General features: G+C 26.6%; 3 protein-coding genes across 9 annotated transcripts in view; 2 read left to right on the top strand and 1 right to left on the bottom strand.

The window, feature by feature from the left end:
- Nucleotides 1-106: 106 nt before the first annotated feature.
- On the top strand, nucleotides 107-9,014 carry LOC130663900 (protein suppressor of forked). Of its 2 annotated transcripts, XM_057463459.1 has the most exons (14): nucleotides 107-377; nucleotides 481-508; nucleotides 1,347-1,553; nucleotides 1,638-1,670; nucleotides 3,831-3,928; nucleotides 5,287-5,440; nucleotides 5,520-5,753; nucleotides 5,822-6,205; nucleotides 6,548-6,794; nucleotides 7,238-7,307; nucleotides 7,384-7,480; nucleotides 7,892-8,150; nucleotides 8,236-8,370; nucleotides 8,448-9,014. In XM_057463459.1, the coding sequence occupies exons 2-14, from the start codon at nucleotides 485-487 to the stop codon at nucleotides 8,660-8,662; spliced, it is 2,157 nt and encodes a 718-aa protein (XP_057319442.1). In that variant the 5' UTR covers nucleotides 107-377; nucleotides 481-484; the 3' UTR covers nucleotides 8,663-9,014. The 2 variants fall into 2 exon arrangements, with proteins under 2 accessions (XP_057319442.1, XP_057319441.1); XM_057463458.1 differs by having other exon boundaries at nucleotides 108-508; nucleotides 8,448-9,013.
- A 2,577-nt stretch (nucleotides 9,015-11,591) lies between these two features.
- Nucleotides 11,592-12,737, bottom strand: LOC130663898 (uncharacterized). 2 transcript variants are annotated; one of them, XM_057463454.1, is made up of 3 exons: nucleotides 12,601-12,679; nucleotides 11,963-12,382; nucleotides 11,592-11,869 (listed from the first exon to the last, which is right to left on the bottom strand). In XM_057463454.1, exons 2-3 carry the CDS (start codon nucleotides 12,351-12,353, stop codon nucleotides 11,775-11,777), a joined length of 486 nt encoding a protein of 161 aa, XP_057319437.1. In that variant the 5' UTR covers nucleotides 12,354-12,382; nucleotides 12,601-12,679; the 3' UTR covers nucleotides 11,592-11,774. The 2 variants fall into 2 exon arrangements, with proteins under 2 accessions (XP_057319437.1, XP_057319436.1); XM_057463453.1 differs by having other exon boundaries at nucleotides 11,595-11,869; nucleotides 12,582-12,737.
- A 1,666-nt stretch (nucleotides 12,738-14,403) lies between these two features.
- Nucleotides 14,404-22,540, top strand: part of LOC130663895 (fasciclin-3) — a 200,416-nt gene continuing 192,279 nt past the window's right edge. For 3 of the 5 annotated variants that reach the window (XM_057463447.1, XM_057463448.1, XM_057463446.1), the window contains exon 1: nucleotides 14,404-14,803. In XM_057463447.1, coding sequence (XP_057319430.1) covers nucleotides 14,713-14,803 — 91 coding nt within the window. In that variant the 5' untranslated portion in view covers nucleotides 14,404-14,712. The remainder of the gene's footprint in view (nucleotides 14,804-22,540) is intronic. The other 2 variants (XM_057463449.1, XM_057463450.1) reach the window with 2 other exon arrangements.

The following is a 22,540-nucleotide window of genomic DNA, read 5'->3' as shown; positions in this document are numbered from 1 at the left end:
ACTCTATCGTTAATTGTCCGAAAATTTACCAAGAAGTAATAAATGTTTTGCGGTAAAAATACCGCTAATGATAAATAAAACTGGCTAAAGTTTGCGCTAGCCTTTTTACTCCAAGAAGCCATAACTAACCTAGGATCTAGGATCTAGTTTCCTTAGGCTTCATTTCTTATTTCGCCGCCATCAGCTCATTACCTTCCATCTTTCGTATTACAAAAACAATAATATCTTATAAGTTATAAGATATTATTAATTAGACGCCTTTTTATACCCAATCATAACCATAAATATTTATTACCATCCCATCAATGTTTTATTTTTATATTTTTATACGACAAGTTAAAATTTAATTAGTGTTATCAATTACCATTCAAACAACTGTTAGTACATATAACTTTTTGCAATTACATTTTTTTTCTTTTATATTTATAATAGGTGTGGTAATATATATTTTTATTTAAACAAAAAATTTACAACCTATAGCACAATGACTGAGGAAAAAATTGAATTCGTGAGTATTTTAAAAAATATTTTTATTTATTTGTTTATTAAATTAAAATATGTTTTACTTTAATAATTAATAATCGATAAAATTAAATTTTTGAAAAATGTGCGTTTGAAAAATTTAAAAATTGATGTGCATTTTTTATAAATATTTTTTAAATTATTTACTCGATTTATTTATAATTTTAAATTTGTCTGATGTCTAATACATTCACATGTGTGCATGTGGCATACATCAGACAATTTTTAAATTATTAATAAATAGATTAAATAATTAATAAAATGAAATTTTAAAAAATGTGCGTTTAAAAAATTTTTAAATTAGTGTGCATTTTTTATAAATGTTATTTTTTAAATTATTTACTCTATTTATTATGATCCTGAAGTTACCAGACAATTAAAAATTTTTGAATTTTTTTTTTCAACGAATCAATGACAAAAGAAAAAAAAAGAAAAAATGCACTTGTAGAAAATTTAAATAACTATAAGTGCAATTTTTTCAAATATTTTTTTTTTATAATTTATTGTTGAAAAAAAAATCAAAAAATTATTAGACGTCGGCTAACTATGGTCTTGAAGTTAACAGACAGTTTAACATTTTTGGATTTTTTTTTTCAACAAATCAATTTCAAAAAAATAAAATCTAAAATTATGTACATGTAGAAAATTTAAAAAACTATAAGTGCAATTTTTCAAATATTTGTTTTTTATAATTTATTGTTAAAAAAAAAAATCAAAAAATTATTAGACGTTGGTTAACTTCAGTATCAATATTTATTTATCATTTTATATTTGTCTGATGTCTGCTACGTTGACACTAATTTTCTTTATCTGAATGTTTAAAGAACATGTCCTTGAAGGATTGGGGTAACGAAAAACTCCAACGAGCTCAAAAAACAGTCGATGAAAGCCCATATGATTTAGAAGCATGGAGTGTTTTAATTAGAGAAGCACAAAATCGGCCTATTACTGAAGTTAGACCCGTATTTGAAAAATTAGTAACTATTTTTCCATCTGCTGGACGATACTGGAAAATTTATATCGAACAAGAGGTAATACCTAATTTTTTAAACAATAACTTTTATATTTATTTATTTATCAATAGACTGAGCGTTAATTTTATTTTTTAATTACAGATAAAAATGCGCAACTATGAAAAAGTAGAAAAGGTATGTTAAATCTTGCAGTATAATGTAAATCCATGTGATTTTTTTGTGTTAGTATTTTTTTTAACTATTGTTTAATTAAAAGATTTATTTAGTCGTTAAATATTAATTATTAACGTCTAGCAGTTACTGTAAATTAAGTATAATTTTATAATCGATTTTAAATGTCTTTTTAATCAAACAATAGTTATTACATATTTTTAAATAAGTGCCCGATATTTAGATTAATAAGTAATTATTAAAAAAAAACAGTAATAATAATAATAATAATTTAAAATAGCTGTTAGTAAAAGTACAGCCGTGTTTATATTATTTAAAGCACTTTACATCCTGTGTAAGGTGAATAAAAAAAATTTGACTTGATTACAAGCCACTTATTTCATTGATTGATTAATGTTTTCTTCATACATTTGGGAGGTTCATTTCTTGGAGTACATATTCATTTATTTATTTGCTTGCTTGCTTACTTATTTATTTATATAATAAAATAAAATAAAATATAGAGTAGTGATAACTCCAAGAAGACAACTTTCTGAATGTGAAAGCCTTAAATTCCTTCCTGCAACAATGCGATTGGATAAATGGAAATAATACTTATTGAGAGTTTTATCAACGAATTTATTTAAATTTAATACTGGGTTTCCTTATTCTAGTGATTTATTGCAGTCGATTCGCGTTATGAGTCCGTCGATTTATATTTCTCTTGAAGACATTTTCCCTCCATGAATTAAAAAAAAAATTCATTTCATTCTCTTGATATCAGACCGGATCTTTGGTGAGACGAATTAAATGTTATTTTTTAATTAAAATACACAATACAACTTTTAATAACATATTTAATAAATATAATTGCTGCAATAATCATAGAATTCATATTATAACAAATAGTTGAATAATTAATTATAAATTAATGGACTAATAATCAGGAGACACGGTAGTATCTCGCGCCAAGTACACGTTTAAATCAAACACATGTATATGTGTGAAGTATCATGGCGCGAGCCTACCGTGTCTCTTTACCGTAGACCGAACGGTATTTAGCTCCAATTATGAACTGATCAATCGGGTGGACTCATAACGCGTAATGAAAATAATCATGTACGCTCTCACACACTTGTAAAGTAGGGGAAGTATAATCGACTACTGAACAGAAGGGATACAAGAATTCTTAGAATTATATTCCTCTACATCCCTGTAGGCAGACTCATAACGCGACTTGACTGTACTCCACGGTGGCTCCCTACCTTTATAAATCCGGAATAATTTCTCATGCAAAAATTTCTCAGCAATAATTACTCAAACAAAAATTGATCCGTCACAAAAATTTCTCGCTATATATTATTTGCCTTGAAATTCTTCAAGAAAATATGCCTTGAGAAATTATTGCTGAGAAATTTTGTCGCAAGAAATTATTGCATGAGAAGAAAAAGACGGTCGCCCTCCACAACGGTAGTTCTCTGATGATTTAATTTTAAATGGTTCGAATTAGCGATAGATATTCGATGCTCACTTTCTGTTGGTTTCTTTAAATATTTGCTGCTTTCTTTTTATTTATTTATTCAATTTTTTTTTTTTTTTTAATGTGTAGGGATCATTTATTTATCGATCCCATTTAGGCACATCATTATCCCACATCCCCACTTGCTACAAATAAATAAAATGTTTATTTTAAGGGGGACTTAATTACTAACTATTTAATATAAATATAAATAAATAAATATATACATGCAATGTTTGTTGAAATAAATTATTTTTAATGCTTTTGTTGCATAATTATTTATCCCAAATCTTTGAATATAAAATATGAATGATATAATTAATAAATTAATGATAATGATTGTATTATGGAAAAAGAAAAAATTAGAAATAAATAATCAAACAATCATATTCTTTTTTTATTTCTTTAAAATAATGTGGATAATTGTTGCTGTTGCTGTTGTTGTTTATTATCGTTTAATTTTTATGAATATTTTATAGTTGTATCTTTATGATGTAAGTGAAGTGCGTAAGTAAGGTATTCCCTCAAATTATATAGTGATTAAAAATATATAAAGAAAATATATATATAATATCATTGAAATTTGGTATAGTTATTTATTTATTTATAATAAATAAATTTAATTAATCTCAACAATTTTGTTTATTTATTTTTTTTCCTGACAGTTGTTCCAAAGATGCCTAATGAAAATCTTGAATATAGAATTATGGAAATTATATCTTTCGTATGTTAAAGAAACTAAAGCGAGTCTTGCTACTTATAAGTAAGTTTTACTGTAAATATTTATTTATTTTTCTTAATTTAAATAATAATTCTTTTATTTAGATTTCGAATATTTAAAAACTTTTACGGCGAATTCGGTTTTCTGCTCTGGCTACATTTATTTATTTATCATAGATTTATGTGGTCGTTTTATTCTTTTAGGTAACAATTTAATATATGGAGGTGTACGTCGAGCAAAGAACCGAATTCGTCACTATTTCGAATGGATAATTTGAATTTTCAAAAGATACCCCGTGTAAAAAGGGTTCAACCGGATATACTCTAGCTCTAGCGCTAGCCAAGTGTTGCTATATAGCGAGAGCATGAGCTAGAGCATTTCCGATTGCACTCAAAAAATGAGATTGAATGTAGCAGACATCAGACAAATTTAAAATTATTAATAAATAGAGTAAATAATTAATAAAATTAAATTTTTAAAAAATGCGCATTCAAAAAAATTAAAAATTAATAAGTTTTTTATAAATATTATTTTTTTAATTATTTACTCTATTTATAATTTTAAATTTAGCTGATGTCTGATACATTCACACTCATACTCAAAAAAAAAATTTTGAAAATATTCCGCTTGAGAAACCTTTAAATTTGAGACAAATCAAAACCATGGTTTAAAATTCTAAAGTATAAATTAAAGTCGATTGTTGGTGATTACAAAAATTTGAAAACGCGTTAGCAAAAAGTATTGCATCAACTTCAATTTCTACTTAAAAATTTTTTTAATTTACTAAAAAATTTAGTTCCAAACCGTCTAAAATTTATGATACTGAAATTAGCCGTCTAATAATTTTTGGATATAAAAAAAACGATAAATTATAAAAAAAAAAAATTGCACTTGTAGTGTTTTAAATTTTCTACATGTGCATATTTTTAGTTTTTTTTTTCTTCAAATTCAATTGTTCAAAAAAAAATCTAAAAATTTTTAATTGTCTGCTAACTTTAGTATCATTAAAATTTGAGCTTCTCTAGCAAACACATTTTGGAATTTTTTTACACAATAAAAGAATTGAATTTGTGCATCACTACTTTTTTTTACAAAAATTTCCTTCAATTTTGACTTTTTACATTCAATATTTCGTAAAAAATTTCCAAGTTCACAAAAATTCGAAATCTAAATTGTATAATTTTCAATCAACATTAATTTTGAATTCTTACATTTTTAATAACTTTGTGATAATTAATTTTTTTTTAATGTTTAATTTTAATTTATTCTAAAAGTTTACTATGGACTGTAGTTACATTAATTTAAAACATTTAATGATTAAATAATAGTGGCATTACTTTTTATTATAATTATGACTAATAAATGATAACTCGTTTAAAAAAATATATATATTTTTATAGAGAAAAAATGGCACAGGCGTATGATTTTGCACTAGATAAAATCGGTATGGACATACATTCATACAGTATTTGGAATGATTACGTAACATTTCTTAAAAGTGTCGAAGCTGTGGGTTCTTATGCAGAAAATCAAAAAATCAGCGCCGTTCGTAAAGTAAATAAATTTTAATTAATAAAAATACTTAAAATTGAAATAAGAAAGAATACTAAATAAAAATAAAATATACTTATAGGTATATCAGCGAGGAGTTGTTAATCCAATGATAAATATGGAACAATTATGGAAAGACTACATGGCGTTTGAACAAAATATAAATCCAATAATTGCTGAAAAAATGGCAATTGAAAGATCAAGGGATTATATGAATGCGCGACGTGTTTCTAAAGAACTTGAAGCTGTTACTCGTGGACTGAATCGTAGTGCACCTAGTGTACCACCTACTGGACATCCTGAAGAAATAAAACAGGTATTTTTTTTAAAGTTTTATTCATGTTGACTTTTATTAAATTTATTAAATACTTATTATTTTTCTAGGTTGAGTTATGGAAAAAATATATTGCTTGGGAACGAAGCAATCCTTTGAGAACTGAAGATACGTCACTTGTTGCTAGACGAGTAATGTTTGCTATTGAACAATGTCTACTGTGTTTAGGTCATCATCCAGCAGTTTGGCATCAAGCGGCCCATTTTCTCGAGTTAAGCTCGAAAATTCTTACGGAAAAAGGAGACGTTAATGCAGCTAAAAATTTAAGCGATGAAGCAGCAACGATGTTCGAACGTGCCACTAATACTTTGTTGTCCAAAAATATGTTATTGTATTTTGCTCACGCGGATTTTGAAGAAGGACGAGTTAAATATGAAAAAGTTCACCAGATTTATCAAAAGTATTTGGATATTCCAGATGTTGATCCAACTTTAGTAAGTTTATTTTTTACGCAATTTAGTAGGGTAAATTACTCGACTTCCAGCCATCTCTAACATATCGCGTCAATAATTTCTAAAGGACATATTTTAATACGCCCTATCGGCTTTAGTTGTTAAGTTTAAAACCAAAAGGGCGTATCATTATTTTTGTTAATTGTAGACTTATTCTAAAGTTGGAAATTGAAAAAAAAATTTTATCTATAAAATAAGTCTACAAATCGATTGGTAACGAAAATAAAAATTATACCTTCTGAAATTAATAACGCGATATTTTATTACTAAAATATAATTAAAACACTTAATTAATTTAATTAATATTTAAATATTTTAATTCAGGCCTATGTACAGTACATGAAATTTGCTAGAAGAGCTGAAGGTATTAAATCAGCGAGGACAGTATTTAAACGCGCGCGTGAAGACGCACGATCACGTCACCACGTTTATGTTGCAGCAGCACTTATGGAGTACTATTGCACTAAAGATAAAAACATTGCGTTTAGAATTTTTGAATTAGGTTTAAAAAAATTTGGCGACAATCCAGATTATATTTTATGTTATATCGACTACTTGTCGCATTTAAATGGTAATTATCATGATTATTTATTTATTTTATTTTTAAAAAATTTTATTTGAATCGGCTCAAGTCTATTCTATAAAACGATAATTTTTTTTTACTGATTATTGCTTACGCATTAAACCTTTGAGTTTATAAATTAATAAAAAAAGTTTTAATTTGTAAACTCAGATGTACCTGAAGATTGGAACGTTTTTCACTCAACAAAAATGAACAAAATTTATGTAATTTTACTGCTTAAAAGTGACTTGAGGGGTAATTGGGGCCGGTTGCAACTTTCGGTTGACATACTCGTACTTGTGCGAAACATTTCCGGAATCTAGATCTAGTAGATTCTTTACTTTTCATTTTGTTTTTTTATTTTCATTCCACCAAAAACGTTCCAATCTTCAGGTACATAAACTCAGTAGATAAATGAACTTATAAATTATAAAAATATTTTTTAATTACAGAGGATAATAATACGCGTGTATTATTTGAAAGAGTTTTATCATCTGGTAGTTTAGAACCTGAAAAATCAGTGTAAGTGTTTAATTTAAATATTAAAAATTTATTTAATTGATAATATACTTAATTTTAAAATAAATATTTATTACAGTGATATTTGGAATCGATTTTTGGAATTTGAATCAAATATTGGTGATTTAGCTAGTATTGTTAAGGTTGAAAAACGACGTAGTGCAGTATTAGAGAAGGTACTTATTTTAAATAAATTATTATATTTACCCAAGTAGCACACAGACAACTTTAAGATGTCTTAAAAATGTCTTTTGAAAGGATAAGACAAATTTTTTTTGTCTCAAAGTCACCTTTTTTGGTATAAATACGACATGAAAATGTTGGTTCCGGAGACAGAGAAGAGTTGTGTTGTTTTTCCTGTCTTATTTCAATTAAAAAGTCATTTAGACTTATTTTACCACTACTTGTAATTTACTTTTTATCGTCACTTGTGTTGTCTTTTATGTCAACATATTGGTGCCTTATCGATATGTCAAAAAGTATCCTAAGAACTGAAATCTTATAGATGCCACAAAGGCAAGAGTGCTACTCGGGTAAATATTTATTTAAATATATTTAATAAATTTTTTTTTTTTTTTTTTTTATAGTTAAAAGAATTTGAAGGAAAAGAAACAGCTCAATTAGTAGATAGATATAAATTCTTTGACCTTTATCCATGTTCGCCAATGGAATTGAAATCAATCGGATACCATTCAGGAAATTTAGGTAGAAGTAATATTGGAGGTTCGTTACAAAGAACCGCAGACAATGAAGAAGTTATAGCAGCATTACCACGACCGGATTTATCGCAAATGATACCCTTTAAACCGAAAGTTAATGCTCTACCCGGTGAACATCCAGTTCCAGGTCAGTTTAATCTTAAACAACTTGATAAATTTTTTATTTTTTTTATAGCCCTCTTACATTTTATTATTATTTTTATTTCTATTAGGTGGCACGTTTCCATTACCGCCAGCTGCTGCCCAACTCTGTACATTACTTCCGCCACCGGGTTGTTTTCGCGGACCTTTTGTCGCTGTTGATCTTCTCATGGATGTTTTTAGTCGTATACAATTACCTGAACAAGGTGATTATTTTTATTTAACCAACCAAATAATATTTCAATACTCATTTTATTTATTTAATTGGTTTATTGTTTTTTAGCTCCACTGCCCGTTGCAGACAATGGATGTGATACAAAATTATTCGATCTAGCAAAATCAGTCCACTGGATTGTAGATGAGAGTAATGATGGGACTGGAATTGGAACAAAAAGACGACGGACGCGCTTAGGTGCTGAAGACAGTGAAGATGAAGACTTACCACCACCGCCTGCTAATGACCTTTATCGTCAGAGACAACAAAAACGTGTTAAATAATACAATAATTAATATTAATAATAATAAATTTTTGTATTTAAGCGTACAAAAAATACAATAAGTAGTTTTACTTATAAGAATTAATTACTAAGTTGACTGTAAGCTAATTACTACTTTCCGAAATCGATTTAAAAGTTTCAAAATTAATAGATTATTTTTTCATAAAATTTTTTTGTCATTACGATTAAAAATGATTTATCAAGGCTGTTTAAATTATTATTAATTATTGTTCTTAAGAACCTCGAACTTTATAAAACTGTTCAATTACTGCCTTAATTATTAATTTCTTTCAATTAATTAATTTAAGTTGATTGTTTAATTAAATTTGTAAATGTAATTAATTAATTTCTATTTTTCAATAGTTTAAGTGACAAAAAAAAACTTTAAATGTTTAAAAAAGTATATATATATTATAGAATTATAATAAGTGAAAAAAAAAATATGTCAAACTTGTGTAAGTTCTTTTATAATCTTTGTAAAATGTTCGATAGTTATTGTATATAAATGCTATTTTTTTTTTAAATAATCATTTATAATATAATTTTCCGGTAAAATAATATGATGAAGTTGATAAATTTTTACTAAAAAAATTGAAAAAAGTTGTAAGCAAAAATAAAAGACAGTAGAATAAAAAAAAATCAGGGTAGAGGTACCGTTTTTGGTCACTTTAGTCCCAGTTTTGAATATGATCCTGAAGTTAGCAGACAGTTAAAAATTTTCGAATTTTTGTTTCATCGACTTAATTTAATAAAAAAATAAAAATATACACATGTAGAAAACTTAATAAACTATAGGTGCAATTTTTTCAAATATTTTTTAAAAATAATTTATTGTTTAAAAAAAAATCCAAAAATTATTGGACGTCGGCTAACTTCAGTATCATGTTTTGGATACGAGAAAAATTTAAATAAAATAATTTCTAAAAGACTCAATGACATAATTAATTTTTAACATATGTTCAAAGATACTTTTATCCCTCTATTAAAATTTTATTTTATACTTTTTCATTAATTAAAATAAAGTATTAGATGTCCAAAAAAGGAGCATTGGCCACAAATGGTATTTCTACCCTACATTTATTATTCATTAATTATTAAGTAATTAATTTTTTTTTTAATTATCAGTTTTTTTTATCGGATAAATAATTGGATAAGAACCCACAACACTTAGTTTCGTATGGGATATGAACACGTAAGCAAGCAATTGAGCAAGCTCAATAATTTCTCGGCGACAACTGCAAGTTTCCCGGCAATTATAACTACTGGATAAGGGCGCAATTAAACTTTGAACACCATTTACAGTTTAGTTCTTCAAGCGAAACGATCTATTGACTATTATAGCTCCTACTATCTTATATACTCTACAATATGACTAACATTACAGTTAAAAGAACACTTGGAAATATTAATTTAATAAACTACAATTACTTCATTGTCATTAAAGTAAATATTTAAAAGACAGTTGCTGGTTAATAAGGTTATGGGAATAATAAATTTGTTACATTAATTCATTTATATATTTTGTGTGAATTTAAAGATTTACACGCAAAAAAATGAACTATAAAAATTAATAATTGATAACTAAAAATTTAGAATGTGGTCTTAATTAAATATCATTTCAAACAGTAATTTCGTGGTTTTATAGAATAAATTATAATAAACTTAATTTAATAAAATAAAGTAAATAAATCATGTTACAAGAAATAAAAATTACTGTTTGGTAGATAAAGAAATGAAATTATAATAATTTAACGTTTCAGCTTCAACATTCGGTGTTTGGAACATAAAAGTTTATAGTAAAAAAGTAAAAAAACATTCGGTATGATAAATAAAATTTTCAATGTCGAGCGATTGATTTTATATACAGCGTTATATAATTACTACTTTCTTAAAGTTGTAGAAAGTATATCTTAAGCGTATCAGTTTTTAGTTTGAAACGATGAAATTTTACTTGTGTTTGTGCACGCAGAGAATTTTACGGTATTTTTTGCATCAAAAATTTATAAAAAAATTACTATAGTCATAGTCGTCATACAAATATTCTGATTTAACCTAATAAATTTTACTATGCAATTGGTATAAATTTTATCTGTTGCTTTGTCAAAATTACAATGCACCTTGTAAATTCTGTTCGATGTATTTTTTACATTTCTACAGTATCGGTAATTTGTACAGAAATTCCATACTGTCCTCATGTTACTGTGACATAGCAATTTTTCTATAAATTTTTGATGCGAAAAATACCGCAAAATTCTCTGCGTGTGGGCTTCCAATGTATGTGAAAGAATTAACCCAAAGTATTACTGATGCGACTATACCTTCATGGCAAGATGACGGATTTTATCATTTCAAACAATAAAATTTAAAGACCAAAAGTGACTATTTTTTTTTCATATCAATATATTTTAGAGAATCACTTATACTTTTTCGCTATCAATATTATATTATTTATGAATTACCTTCTTTGATGCGGATTTATTGTTCAAACAATAAAAATCAATGAAAATCCGAATGAAATTTAGTATTTATTTTTTTGCGTGAAAAAAATTAAATTTAGAATAAATTATTTGAAATGTGAAAATAACTTATTTTTTTTTAGCCGATCGAATATTTCAAATAAAAGAGAAAGAAAAAAAAAAGAGCAAGCAATATTTCAAGCAACGTTTTAATATCCGGTTTGGCAATATTCATTAAAAAGTTTTTTAACGTGTCGATGCGTGACGATGAGCTTCGGAAAAATTAGTTATTGTTTTAAAGAATATAAAAAGAAAGATAGTAGATCAACTACATCTACTTTTATGCAAACTATACGTTACGATACTTTATTATTAATTTTGTCTTACAAAATCTGTATAGATCGCGACTTAGCAACCTCACCTAGACTAATAACTTATCTTTTGTAATAATATTAAAAATTTACTGAGGTAGCTTCCGCTTAACTTAAAAAATAAAACACAAGTTTAAGTTTACTCTTGTAGACTCGCTGCAGAACTTATAATTTTCAATGAAATTAAAAAATAAACAAAATAAAACTCTTCAATTGTAATAACGTAATGTATTTATTAGTGGATTTTTTTGCTCATCAAATTATTATTTAAAAAAAATTTTTAATTTTATTTTTTTTTCTTCAATTCCTTTTGTTTCCTCTTCATTTCACGTCGACGCTCTTTCTCTATTAAACTTTTGTAGAGTTTGTATCCAAAGAATACTGAAAAAAAAGTAAAAGGTATAAATAATCATTTTTAAGCTGCGAAAAAATTAATTGAGAAGGACAAATAGGAGTCTATTAATTAATAGATACCAAAAATAACGGCGACAATACTGAGTAGCCCAAGTAACATAAAGATTTGATACATGAACGGTTTTCCAGATGTTTGGGAACGTTCAACTACACTGTCCAGATTCGCGTTATTCATAATAGCGTCATGCAAATTAGCTTTTTCCTCATCCGATAAATTCATTGACTCAAGCATCGCGAGAAGTTCATCAGGCGACGGTAATCCCTTATCGAAATCGAATCCCGGAATATTACCGTCTATATTTTTATAGTCATCATCATAATTATTATTATTTTCTTCGCCAACAACAGCGTCTTCGACAGTGTCACCGACAATTTCTTCATTGTCAATTGCAGGCTCCGCGGAAACCGCGATTAAAGCAAATGCAATTCCAATCCACAGTGACTTCCACATTATTCAACTCCTCTCTTCTCTACTGTACTCTGCAATTACGTAAATTTCAATCAATATTCACTTTAGAATACCCTTTAATCAAATATTAATTTATATTTATCAACAAACAATTTATATTTTTAATTAATTAGTTGCTTTTAATTCAATTATTTATAAACAAGTAAACTATTTATTTATACATTAATAATTAAATTTAATTAATTAACATAATTACTGTCCATTACTTACAGTATTTAAAATAAATTACTTTAGTAAAATTTTATCCACGTAGCAGACACGTCAACGTTTTACTTAAAACTGATCAGTTTCCCAATCGACTAAATATTAAATATCAAATTTTAGTCAACTCACAATTTTTATCACTAATTACGTATACATATACTCATGCACACATACATACATATAGATATTATCCAAATTCGTGATATTTATATATAGATACGTATAATTTTTTTTTTTTTTACGTAATATTAGGATTTGAAAGTTATCACAATTGGCTAAAATGTATAAAATCAGTTCACTTTATCGAACTTGATAAAATTTTTATACATAAATTATTTCATAAATTAATAATCTAAATCTATGTAATAATTAATATATATTATTTTAATTATTAATTATAATAATGAAGGGGCCTATTGTGTGTATGCAGTTACTGAGCTGATACATGCAATTAATTATTAAATATAAAAGAAAAAAAAAAAAGGTAGTAAATACACGTGGTGATTCATAAATATGTGACGTGTTGTAATATGAGGATGTTATATATGTAGGGCGACGAAGTCACACTAATTGACCTTCATATTGCTTATGAATAATTTGAAAAAAAATAAAAAAAAGCTTTTATAATATTCCTGAAGTTTTAAATATTTATAAAAAAAATTTTTCAGGTTTTTAAAATTCATATAAAAATATCTGGCCATCATGAAATTTACACAAGTTTTAAAATTGCCGCTGCGTTGACGTATAAAAAGAAAAAAAAAATTACATTAATTTTAAATAAAATAGTAAACACAAAAATAAAAAATTATGAGAAATTTAATAGAGAATTTTTCAAAGACTTTTTTTTCGGAAAAAATCCAATAAAAAAAAAAGTTTATAATTATTTGAATTTTCGCAATTACGAATTTTTAAGAAAAAAAATTATGAGTGTGAATGCAGCATGATATTGAAGTTAGCCGACGTCTAATAATTTTTAGATCTTTCTTTAAAATGATAAATTACTAAAAAAAAATATTTAAAAAATATTTAAAAAAATTGCATTTGTAGTTTTTTTAATTTTCTATATGTGCACGTTTTTAGTTTTATTTTTTTTTTTACAATTCACTTGTTGAAAAAAAAAATCCGAAAATTTCTAATTGTCTGTTAACTTCAGGATCGTGAATGTAGCAAACATCAGACAAATTTAAAATTATAAATAAGTAGAGTAAATAATTAAGAAAACAATATTTTTAAAAAATGCACTTATTAATTTTTAGATTTTTTTAATGCGTATTTTTTAACAATTAAATTTTATTAATCATTTACTCTACTTATTGATAATTTAAAATGTGTCTGATGTCTGCTATATTCACACTCATAAAAAATTCTGTCTAAAGACAGTCGATAGAAAATTTTTTAAATTAACAAAAATGTCTTTTAGTGAGTTGATAAGATATAAATCAAAAACTCAAAGATACAAAACCTTTCGCATTAGCGTAAAGTGCGATTACACATCGAAAGATAATTGTATTGAGTGAGTAAGGATTTATGAGTAACGAGTAAAGGAAAATAGGCGAGAGTATTAACGCGTTAGGTGTACACGTCGCAATTGAAGTAAATAATTCAAATGTGTTGAGTGACGATTGATTGTATTGGTCTACATACACATATATATAGTGTTAATTTCTGTTGCGTGTAATATGGATAGGATAGATGTGTACAGTAAAAATAGAGGGGGAAGGGAGTAGTAAAGAAGGGAGAAAGGGATTGCCGTGTCGCGACAATCGCGTTGTACTTCGGGTATCTTCGTACTCATAACCGAAGTGTTACGAACTTGGTCGAAAGTTAAATGCGCGGCAGAAGGTGTTCGCGCGTCGAGCTATCTAGTTGGCTTTTGTGCTACTGAGTCAGTTATTTGGCTTGTTTTTTTTATTATATCGTAATAATTGTGAATTTATGGTATTATTAAAAGTGAATTAAACTTTATCAACAATACTAATATTTAATTAAATAATTATTATTATTGTTTATTTAAATAATTAAAATTGTTCGAGTTTATTTGTAGAAATACAAAAGTACGAATTTAACGGATTAGTGGTTTTTTTTGTAAAGTGTTTATTTTTTATAAATTATAATTATTTATATTTAATAATAAATAATGTGTTCAATTATGAAGAAAGAGCAATCGAGCGTCATGAGGATCATCGTCAGGAGTTTTGCGGTTTTACTTCTCGTCTCTGCTGTACAAGGTGTGTGATAGTGTTTTTTTTTATTTTATTTTTTCTTAAATTCTATTTTTAATATTTCGTAACTCAGACGCCATGTGCTTTTTAATGCGCTGTAATTTATTCAAATTGTCTCTTATATATTTTTAATATTTGAATAATTATTATTGTTATTTTTTTTTGCCAATTGGGGAGGGGAGAGGTTTTGAAAATGGCTTCTAAATATTAAAACGCAAAAAAAATAAATTCATTTTGTTGAGCTAAAAATTATCCGCCATTTTGAAACAAAAAAAAAAGCGGGATTTAATTATTAAATTTGATAATTAAATTATTTTATGTAAAAGTAAATTAAATTTGTCGTGAATATTTTATTTAATTTTTTTGCGTCTCTTTCAAGTTGCTAATTTTTTTTTATTCCGTACATAAGTAATGAGTGTGAATGTAGCAGATATGAGACAATTTAAAAATTTTAAATAAATAAATTGATTTATTAAAATAATGAAATTTTAAAAAATGTGCGTACTGATTTTTTATAATCCTGAAGTAAGCTGACGTCTAATAATTTTTGGAATTTTTTTTAGACGGTAAATTATAAAAAAAAAAAATATTTTAAAAAATTGCACTTGTAGTCTTTTAAATTTTTTACATGTTCATATTTTTATTTTTTTTTTTTCTTCAAATTTAATTGTAGAATAAAAACCCAAAAATTTTTAATTGTCTGCTAACTTCAGGATCGTGATTTTTCAACTGTCTAAATATGCATTTTTGAATTTTTCTTCTAGTGACATTTTATTTATTTGTTTCAAAATTTAAAAAATTGCTAATTGTCAGCTACATTTATCCCGAATGATCCTAAAGTTAACAGACAATTAGAAATTTTCGGATTTTTTTTTTTTCAACAAGTTATCTGTAAAAAAAAAAACTAAAGATATGCACATCTAGAAAATTAAAAAAAATTACAGGTGCAATTTTTTAAAATACTTTTTTTAGTAATTTATCGTTTTTAAAAAAAATCAAAAAATTAGTAGACGTCGGTTAACTTCAATATCCTGAAGTTAGTAGACAATTAATAATTTTTGAATTTTTTTTCTAACAAACCAATCACACAAAAAAAAAAAACAAGTAAAAATACCCATTTGAAGAAAATTAAGAAGGCTTTCGGTGCAATTTTTGTAAAAAAATTTTTTTTTAGTAGTTTATCATTTTTAATAAAATCCAAAGATTATTAGATGACGGCTAACTTTAGTATCATTTACGCTCATACATGAGTAATAAATTAATTACGTAACGATAACCAATTAATCAATTAAAATTTTTCCTTAAAGAAATTTTTTCCAGAAACTTTGAATTTTTTAAATAAATTATAAGTCAAACATTAATAATTATAAATACGAAAATCGAATTAAATTAATAAATCGCGCCATAAAATCTTGATATATTTATAAATTAAATTTTAGTAATCGATGAATTTAAATATAATAATATTTTAATGGAAATATTGATTGAAATATTTCATTGACATAAATGATATAAATTTGATTTGTTATAAATATCGTTATTTCAAATTTATAATAAAATAATTGTCAAATAAAATCTTATTGACAGTTTAATTTAATTGATTTATTTTAATATTTAAATAAATAATATTGATATAAAAAATTTCACATAAATATTTATCACAAATAATAACATAATTTGACGGGTAAAAAATATATAATAAAATTACGATGCTGAAAGTAACTGAAAATTTTAGTGTTTTTAATTATCAAGTTGATTGTCATAATGAAAATTTTAAAAAATACACAATAAAATTTGAATAAGTTCTTTACATCCATTTTTTTAAATATTTTCCTGTCAATATTTATTTGAAAATAAAATTTTTTAATGTCTGCTACTTTCAGCATCGCATAAAATTTTAATAATTTGGTGAGTGCGTACGACACCTGTCGCAGTCCGCAATTATATAGACATTGTTAGTATTTATTGAATTAAAAATTCACGCTATTTAATTTTTAATAAATAAAATAAAAAAAAAAACAATAATGACATTAAAAAATTATCTCGCAGTTTGATATCGTATATATTAAATCTGACAATTTAAATTCAAACTCCTGTAGTAGTCGATGTTTTAAAAGTTATAATTAAAATGTAATGTGATATATTAGAAAATTATATTAAATCTACACACATATATATAGATGTGTTAATATCACTTTGAATATTAATTACGAATTCAAAATTAAAAAGTTTTTTACGTTACAAATCAATTCTAATTAATAACTAAATTCGTTTAAAAAAAAACAGTAAAAGTTATTAAAATAATTTAAATAATTTCAAACTATCGGACATACATAATTTAATTATTTAAATATTGATATTGATTATCGGTTGGCGATAATTGGTATTGCTATGGAAATAAATATGCCAAAATTCAATTGTAATTTGTGTGATTACATTCATGTTGATTGAATTTTAAGTTCAATGAACTTGGCTTATGTAAAGAAATCCACTTGACTAGCTGGTGATTGTAGAAATATAATAAAAAAAAATTGAAAAATTATACAAAGAACTAGCTTTGACGGGTCAAATAAATGAATCACTTATTGAAAAAAAAATTCAATAAATAGATTTATTAAATAATTATTTAACGTGGCGTAAAAAAAACTTTCGACAAACTATAAAAAATATAATAAATAAAATGCCAATAGTTAATATAATAATCGAGTAATAAACAAGTTTAAATGAAAAAATTTAATTACTCTGTTTGATTTCATTGGGCAAAGCCGTTATATACCTAGTTGTTCATCGTCAATGATTGTAAACGCTAAAGTTGGTTTCCGGTGTCCAAAGAAAAGTACGATTGTAAAGAGAATCAGAGTAAGAGTGGAGTTTCCGTCTTTTATTTCTCACGATTTTAAACTTTTTGTTTTTTTTTATTACCGCTATTTTACTTTACCGGAATTCTACACTTTCTTGCCTCGATACAAACGATAAAAGGATTTTCTATCGTGACTTTTTATATTTATATTTATATTAGTCTAATTAAAAAAAAAATTACATACATTTTTTAATAACATAATAACTATGATTTAAAAAAAAAAATGAGGATTGTCATTGACCTAATTGCATGTTGATATGTAAAACATGTTCAGTGCACAAGCGTTACACTGGAGTTGGCTTATTAAATTCCAACTTTTTTTTTTTAATGTCGTTATAAATAAAATGACAAGTTGTAATGTAACATCCCATCGTAATATTAGAGTTTAGTTGTAGGTTGTTGTAGGTGATGTGATGTGATGTGATATGAAGTGAGTGGCCCCGATGTACACGAGCTACGGCTATGACGTGGCCACCAGCACACGTTGCTCTCGAATGCTATCGTATCGTATCGGTGAATGTTCCTCTTGCTCTTGCTCTTGCTCTTTTACTATATACTGTACTCTGGCATATAAATATAAATATAGTCTTGTATAGTCAAGAGAAAGGAACAGAGTGGAGTACCAGTACCAGTACCAGCTACAGCTAAAGCCAAGAGAAGTGAACACCAACAGCAGAATAGGCTGACCGAGGTAGCCGCGTCTGCTTTAGCTCTACTGGCTTCACTTTACTTAGCTTTGGTTGCTCGCTGGTATTGCTCATGTTACTATATTACTATATATTCAGTGGAAGCGCTGCGCGAACAGTCAACGACCTTGTGGCTCTTGTTGAGTTTACGTTCTCTTTTTTTTGCAACCAACATTTCATATAATACGTACCATACATACATACGTTACCACATATATTTAAACTAATTCCAATCGATCTCTTTTACTAGAAACTATAAAAAAAATAGCCGCTAAATAAGTATGCAGTTGTTTGTTGAGTCAGAGAAAAAATATTTTTTTCATGTTTACCCGAGTCGAAATATTAGACGTAAGTTGAACGTTTTTAACGTAAATTGAACGTTTTGGACGTTAAAAACTTAATTTGACCGTTTTCAGCTTATTCATAACATAGATTGGACTTGAAATAACGAAATATAAGCATACAAAAAAATTTTGTCATCAATTTTTTACTCCTGGATTATAATCACGTTAATTTGCTAAAATTTTTCAGTACGTCCTTCTGACTCTTGAGGCAGATACCGTGAGCCATAAAGGCGTAGCAAAAAAATTCGTATTTTGAAAAAAAATTTTTTTCAGTTTCAGGCTTTTGGATTATTAATACATGTACCTGAAGATCAGAACGTTTTTCGCAAATCGAAAATAAAAAAAAAAAAATGAAAAGTGAAAAATCTACTGGACCTAGATTTCTGACATTTCGCACGTCAGCCGAAAATTGTAGGACACCTCCAACTACCCTTAAGTCACCTTTGGAGTCAAATTACGTAAATTATTTTCATTTTCGTTGCGTGAAAAACGTTCCGGTCTTCAGGTACATTTTTTTATGTACCTGAAGATCGGAACGTTTTTCGCGCAACGAAAATAAAAAAAAACTTATGTAATTCGACTGCTTAAAGAGTAGTTCCTGAGGCTGGGGGTGGCCTAAGATTTTGGGCTGACATACCAGCATCTATATCCGAAACATTTCGGAAGTCTAGTCATCCAGTAGATTTTTTACTGTCAATTTTTTTTTCTTTGCGCAAAAAACGTTCCGATCTTCAGGTACATAATTTTTTATGCATCAAAATACAAATAAACACGTTCAATTCACCTCTAATATTTCGACTCGGGATAATATTCGAGTCAAATTTAAAATAACAAAATAATTTAGTAAAATTTTATTTATTATCTAAAGATAAAGTGGTTGCACCTGGAACTTGAGAGATGAAACGATAATTAAGTTCCCAGGATGAAAACCATTTTCCAGCGATGCAAGAGACGCGACTGGTAGCTCACGGTGATGTAGTGTAGGAATAAGAGGCTGAGGAAAAAACGATGCCAAGAGGCTTGGGTTTATTTTTGTTCATTTTTATTTAGATTTTAAAACAAACTTGGGATGTTTGATAAGTACATATTAGAAATGAAAATTATTTGTTAAATGGAATAGTCAGTGCGGTGGTCAGCTGCGGCTGTTTCTCTTTTTCTTTTATGTTACCATCCACTTAACTATTCTCTGCTCCCTAAATTCTTGTGGACGATATAATTAGAAGCTTCCTCGGTTTAGGGATTATAAAATTTAAAAAATACACGGCAGGTGCACGGTATATTATCTTGTGAAAAAACATTTCTGTTCTTTTACAATAATTCAAAGTAAAGGCAAAGACTAACACATTTTAAATAAAAATCTATCGAGGGTTTTATTTTATTTGTTTTTTTTTTTTTTTTCTTGAAATTCGAAAGTTTAAGTATGAAGAGATGAGAATAAATATGTAAATGTTAATAGTAAATAGCAAATACATAAAAAATGAAATATTATACATAACAGTATGATGTAAGTTAAGGGTCAGAGAAATTGTTGAAAGGTTAAGAGGAGTTATTTACAAGTGTACAGACATATGGAAGGTGGGATTTGTTTGGTAAATAGTCGCTGCCACTTTGAATAGCTTTTGCGGTAACGCTATACGGTGTACATTATTATATAGTAGTTTTGTATATGTATATGTATATTATATAGAGTAAAATGGCTGAGGAAAACATATACATAAATAAAAAGTGTCTGAGTAGCGGCTGCGAGCTCGAGAATCGACATTTTGGCTACTGGTAAATCTCGCTAGTATTTATTTGTATTTTCTTCTTTTACTTCTTCTCCTTCTTCTTCCTATTTTATTTACATCCTTTAAAGTCGGTGAATTATATTTGACTTTTATCTTTTCAATTTCCCGCTGTCAATTTAATGCGACTTTTGCCGGAAATGATTAAAAACTTTAAAATTTACATCCCATATACATTTTTTTATTTTACGAATTTAAATTTTTTACTAATAATCAAATGGTTAATTAATGAATTTTAAAAAAAATGTATACACATATATATATCAAATCATTAATATACATTAATGATAATGTTAAAAATGATTTAGTAAAGTGAGTGATTAGAGTAATGTGTTAATGGAACTGCAAGTAATATTCTCAGTTAAATCAACAGCAGAAAATTTGCTGATGCACAAGAATGTTAAGCCGTCAACTATGATGTAGTGAATTACCGAGTCATGACCCAATTATCGTGCGTTATTATACTAATACATATATATGTATGCGAATAAAACAGCTGGCGTTATAAAATATAGGGTGTGTATGTCCACTTGTATTCAAAAGTATATGTTACACGTACACGGGCAAATTAATTATCCAGTCTATGTAATTTTAATCTTTAGCATTATTATTTAAATATATATATACATATATGTTATAATTATTACTGCAATAATACGGGTATTAATTATTTTATGTAGAAAGATTTAACTAGATATCGATTTCATTTCTATTTTATTTCCATCTCTTCATATTTTTATATTTATCTTGATTACGTTCAGCACAACAAACTTCCCACAGCGAATTATTCAAATATGAAGGTCTCTAACACACTATTAATATACATATTTTATTTTATAATGCATTCTCTTATTATTATACTTTTATTGACCTATACTGAGTATGCATATATCGCATTTACTGGCATTGAAATAATTATAATCTCGATTATAATACGGTCTCACGAGGTTCAATGAATTTTATATTTATTCAATTCAATAATTACAAGCGGTTAACCCAAACATAAATATATTAAAATATAAATTTATTTGACGTTTATAAGTTTCGACTTGAGTGTGACAGTGACATGCAGGAAGTCTTATACATACATATATGTGTGTTATAAATTTATTGTAGGTGTTTTTGACCTTTACGGATGATGATTCTCAAAAAGAGATTAGGGTTACATCTTAGAGGATATATATTATTATAAATGACGAGTAAAGAATGAAAAATCAAACGCTGAGGGATGTTAATGCGTGACGCATTGTCTGGCTTTACAACAGGTTCTTTTTTTATTTTTTATATTTATTTCGAAATGAAACAGGTTATCGTGGTTTATATTCTCATGCACGTGTGCGTGATATTCTCGCCTTATTTTTTTGATTTACGTTTTGGAAAGAGGCACGCCACTGCTGATGATGACGCCCCTTGAAAAAATTTTCTTAGACTAGTGGAGAACTAGTGTAGAGGTAAAAAATATATATATGAGTTGAGGTAGTGTAAGATAGGATATAAAGTGGTGATGCCGTAAGAGAGAAGAACATTTTCTTTACTAAATATATGTAGAGAGGACCATAATAGCTTGGAGGTATATCTATAGGGCGGAACGTAGTACTCGATTAATCTCTCGATTCAGAACTAATATAATGAAGCTCGTTTCCCGTTAAAGCATATTTTTTATCTCGATGAAATTAATTTTTTTAATACTTTTTCTTGGGTGGCTCATTTCTTATTTTTTCCTTTTTTTAAAAATATTATTTAGCGGCAATCTTGGATATTATGTTGAAAATAAAATCATGACTAAGTGAAGTTCTTGATATTATATGTCTACAGTCTATATGTATACAAGAAAGCAGAGATGCAACCAAGAATTTTAACGTTCGATGTGAAATTGAATATCCATCAATTTTTCAATAAAAACCGTATATGCTTCAGGGTTCTTGCGTCGCAATAAATTTACTTTGATGCCTGTGGGAAAATTGGTAAAGGCTGAATAATACTGACACAGCGTGTCAACTGATAGAAAGAATAGAAGATGAAAAAAAAACAAAAATATGTAGGACGAAATCACTAAAAATAGTGACACA

Source organism: Microplitis mediator, chromosome 2 (genome assembly GCF_029852145.1).
Source record: "Microplitis mediator isolate UGA2020A chromosome 2, iyMicMedi2.1, whole genome shotgun sequence".
Taxonomy (NCBI): domain Eukaryota; kingdom Metazoa; phylum Arthropoda; class Insecta; order Hymenoptera; family Braconidae; genus Microplitis; species Microplitis mediator.
Note: the sequence above shows the minus strand (reverse complement) of the source record. Positions and strands in the feature narration are given on the sequence as shown.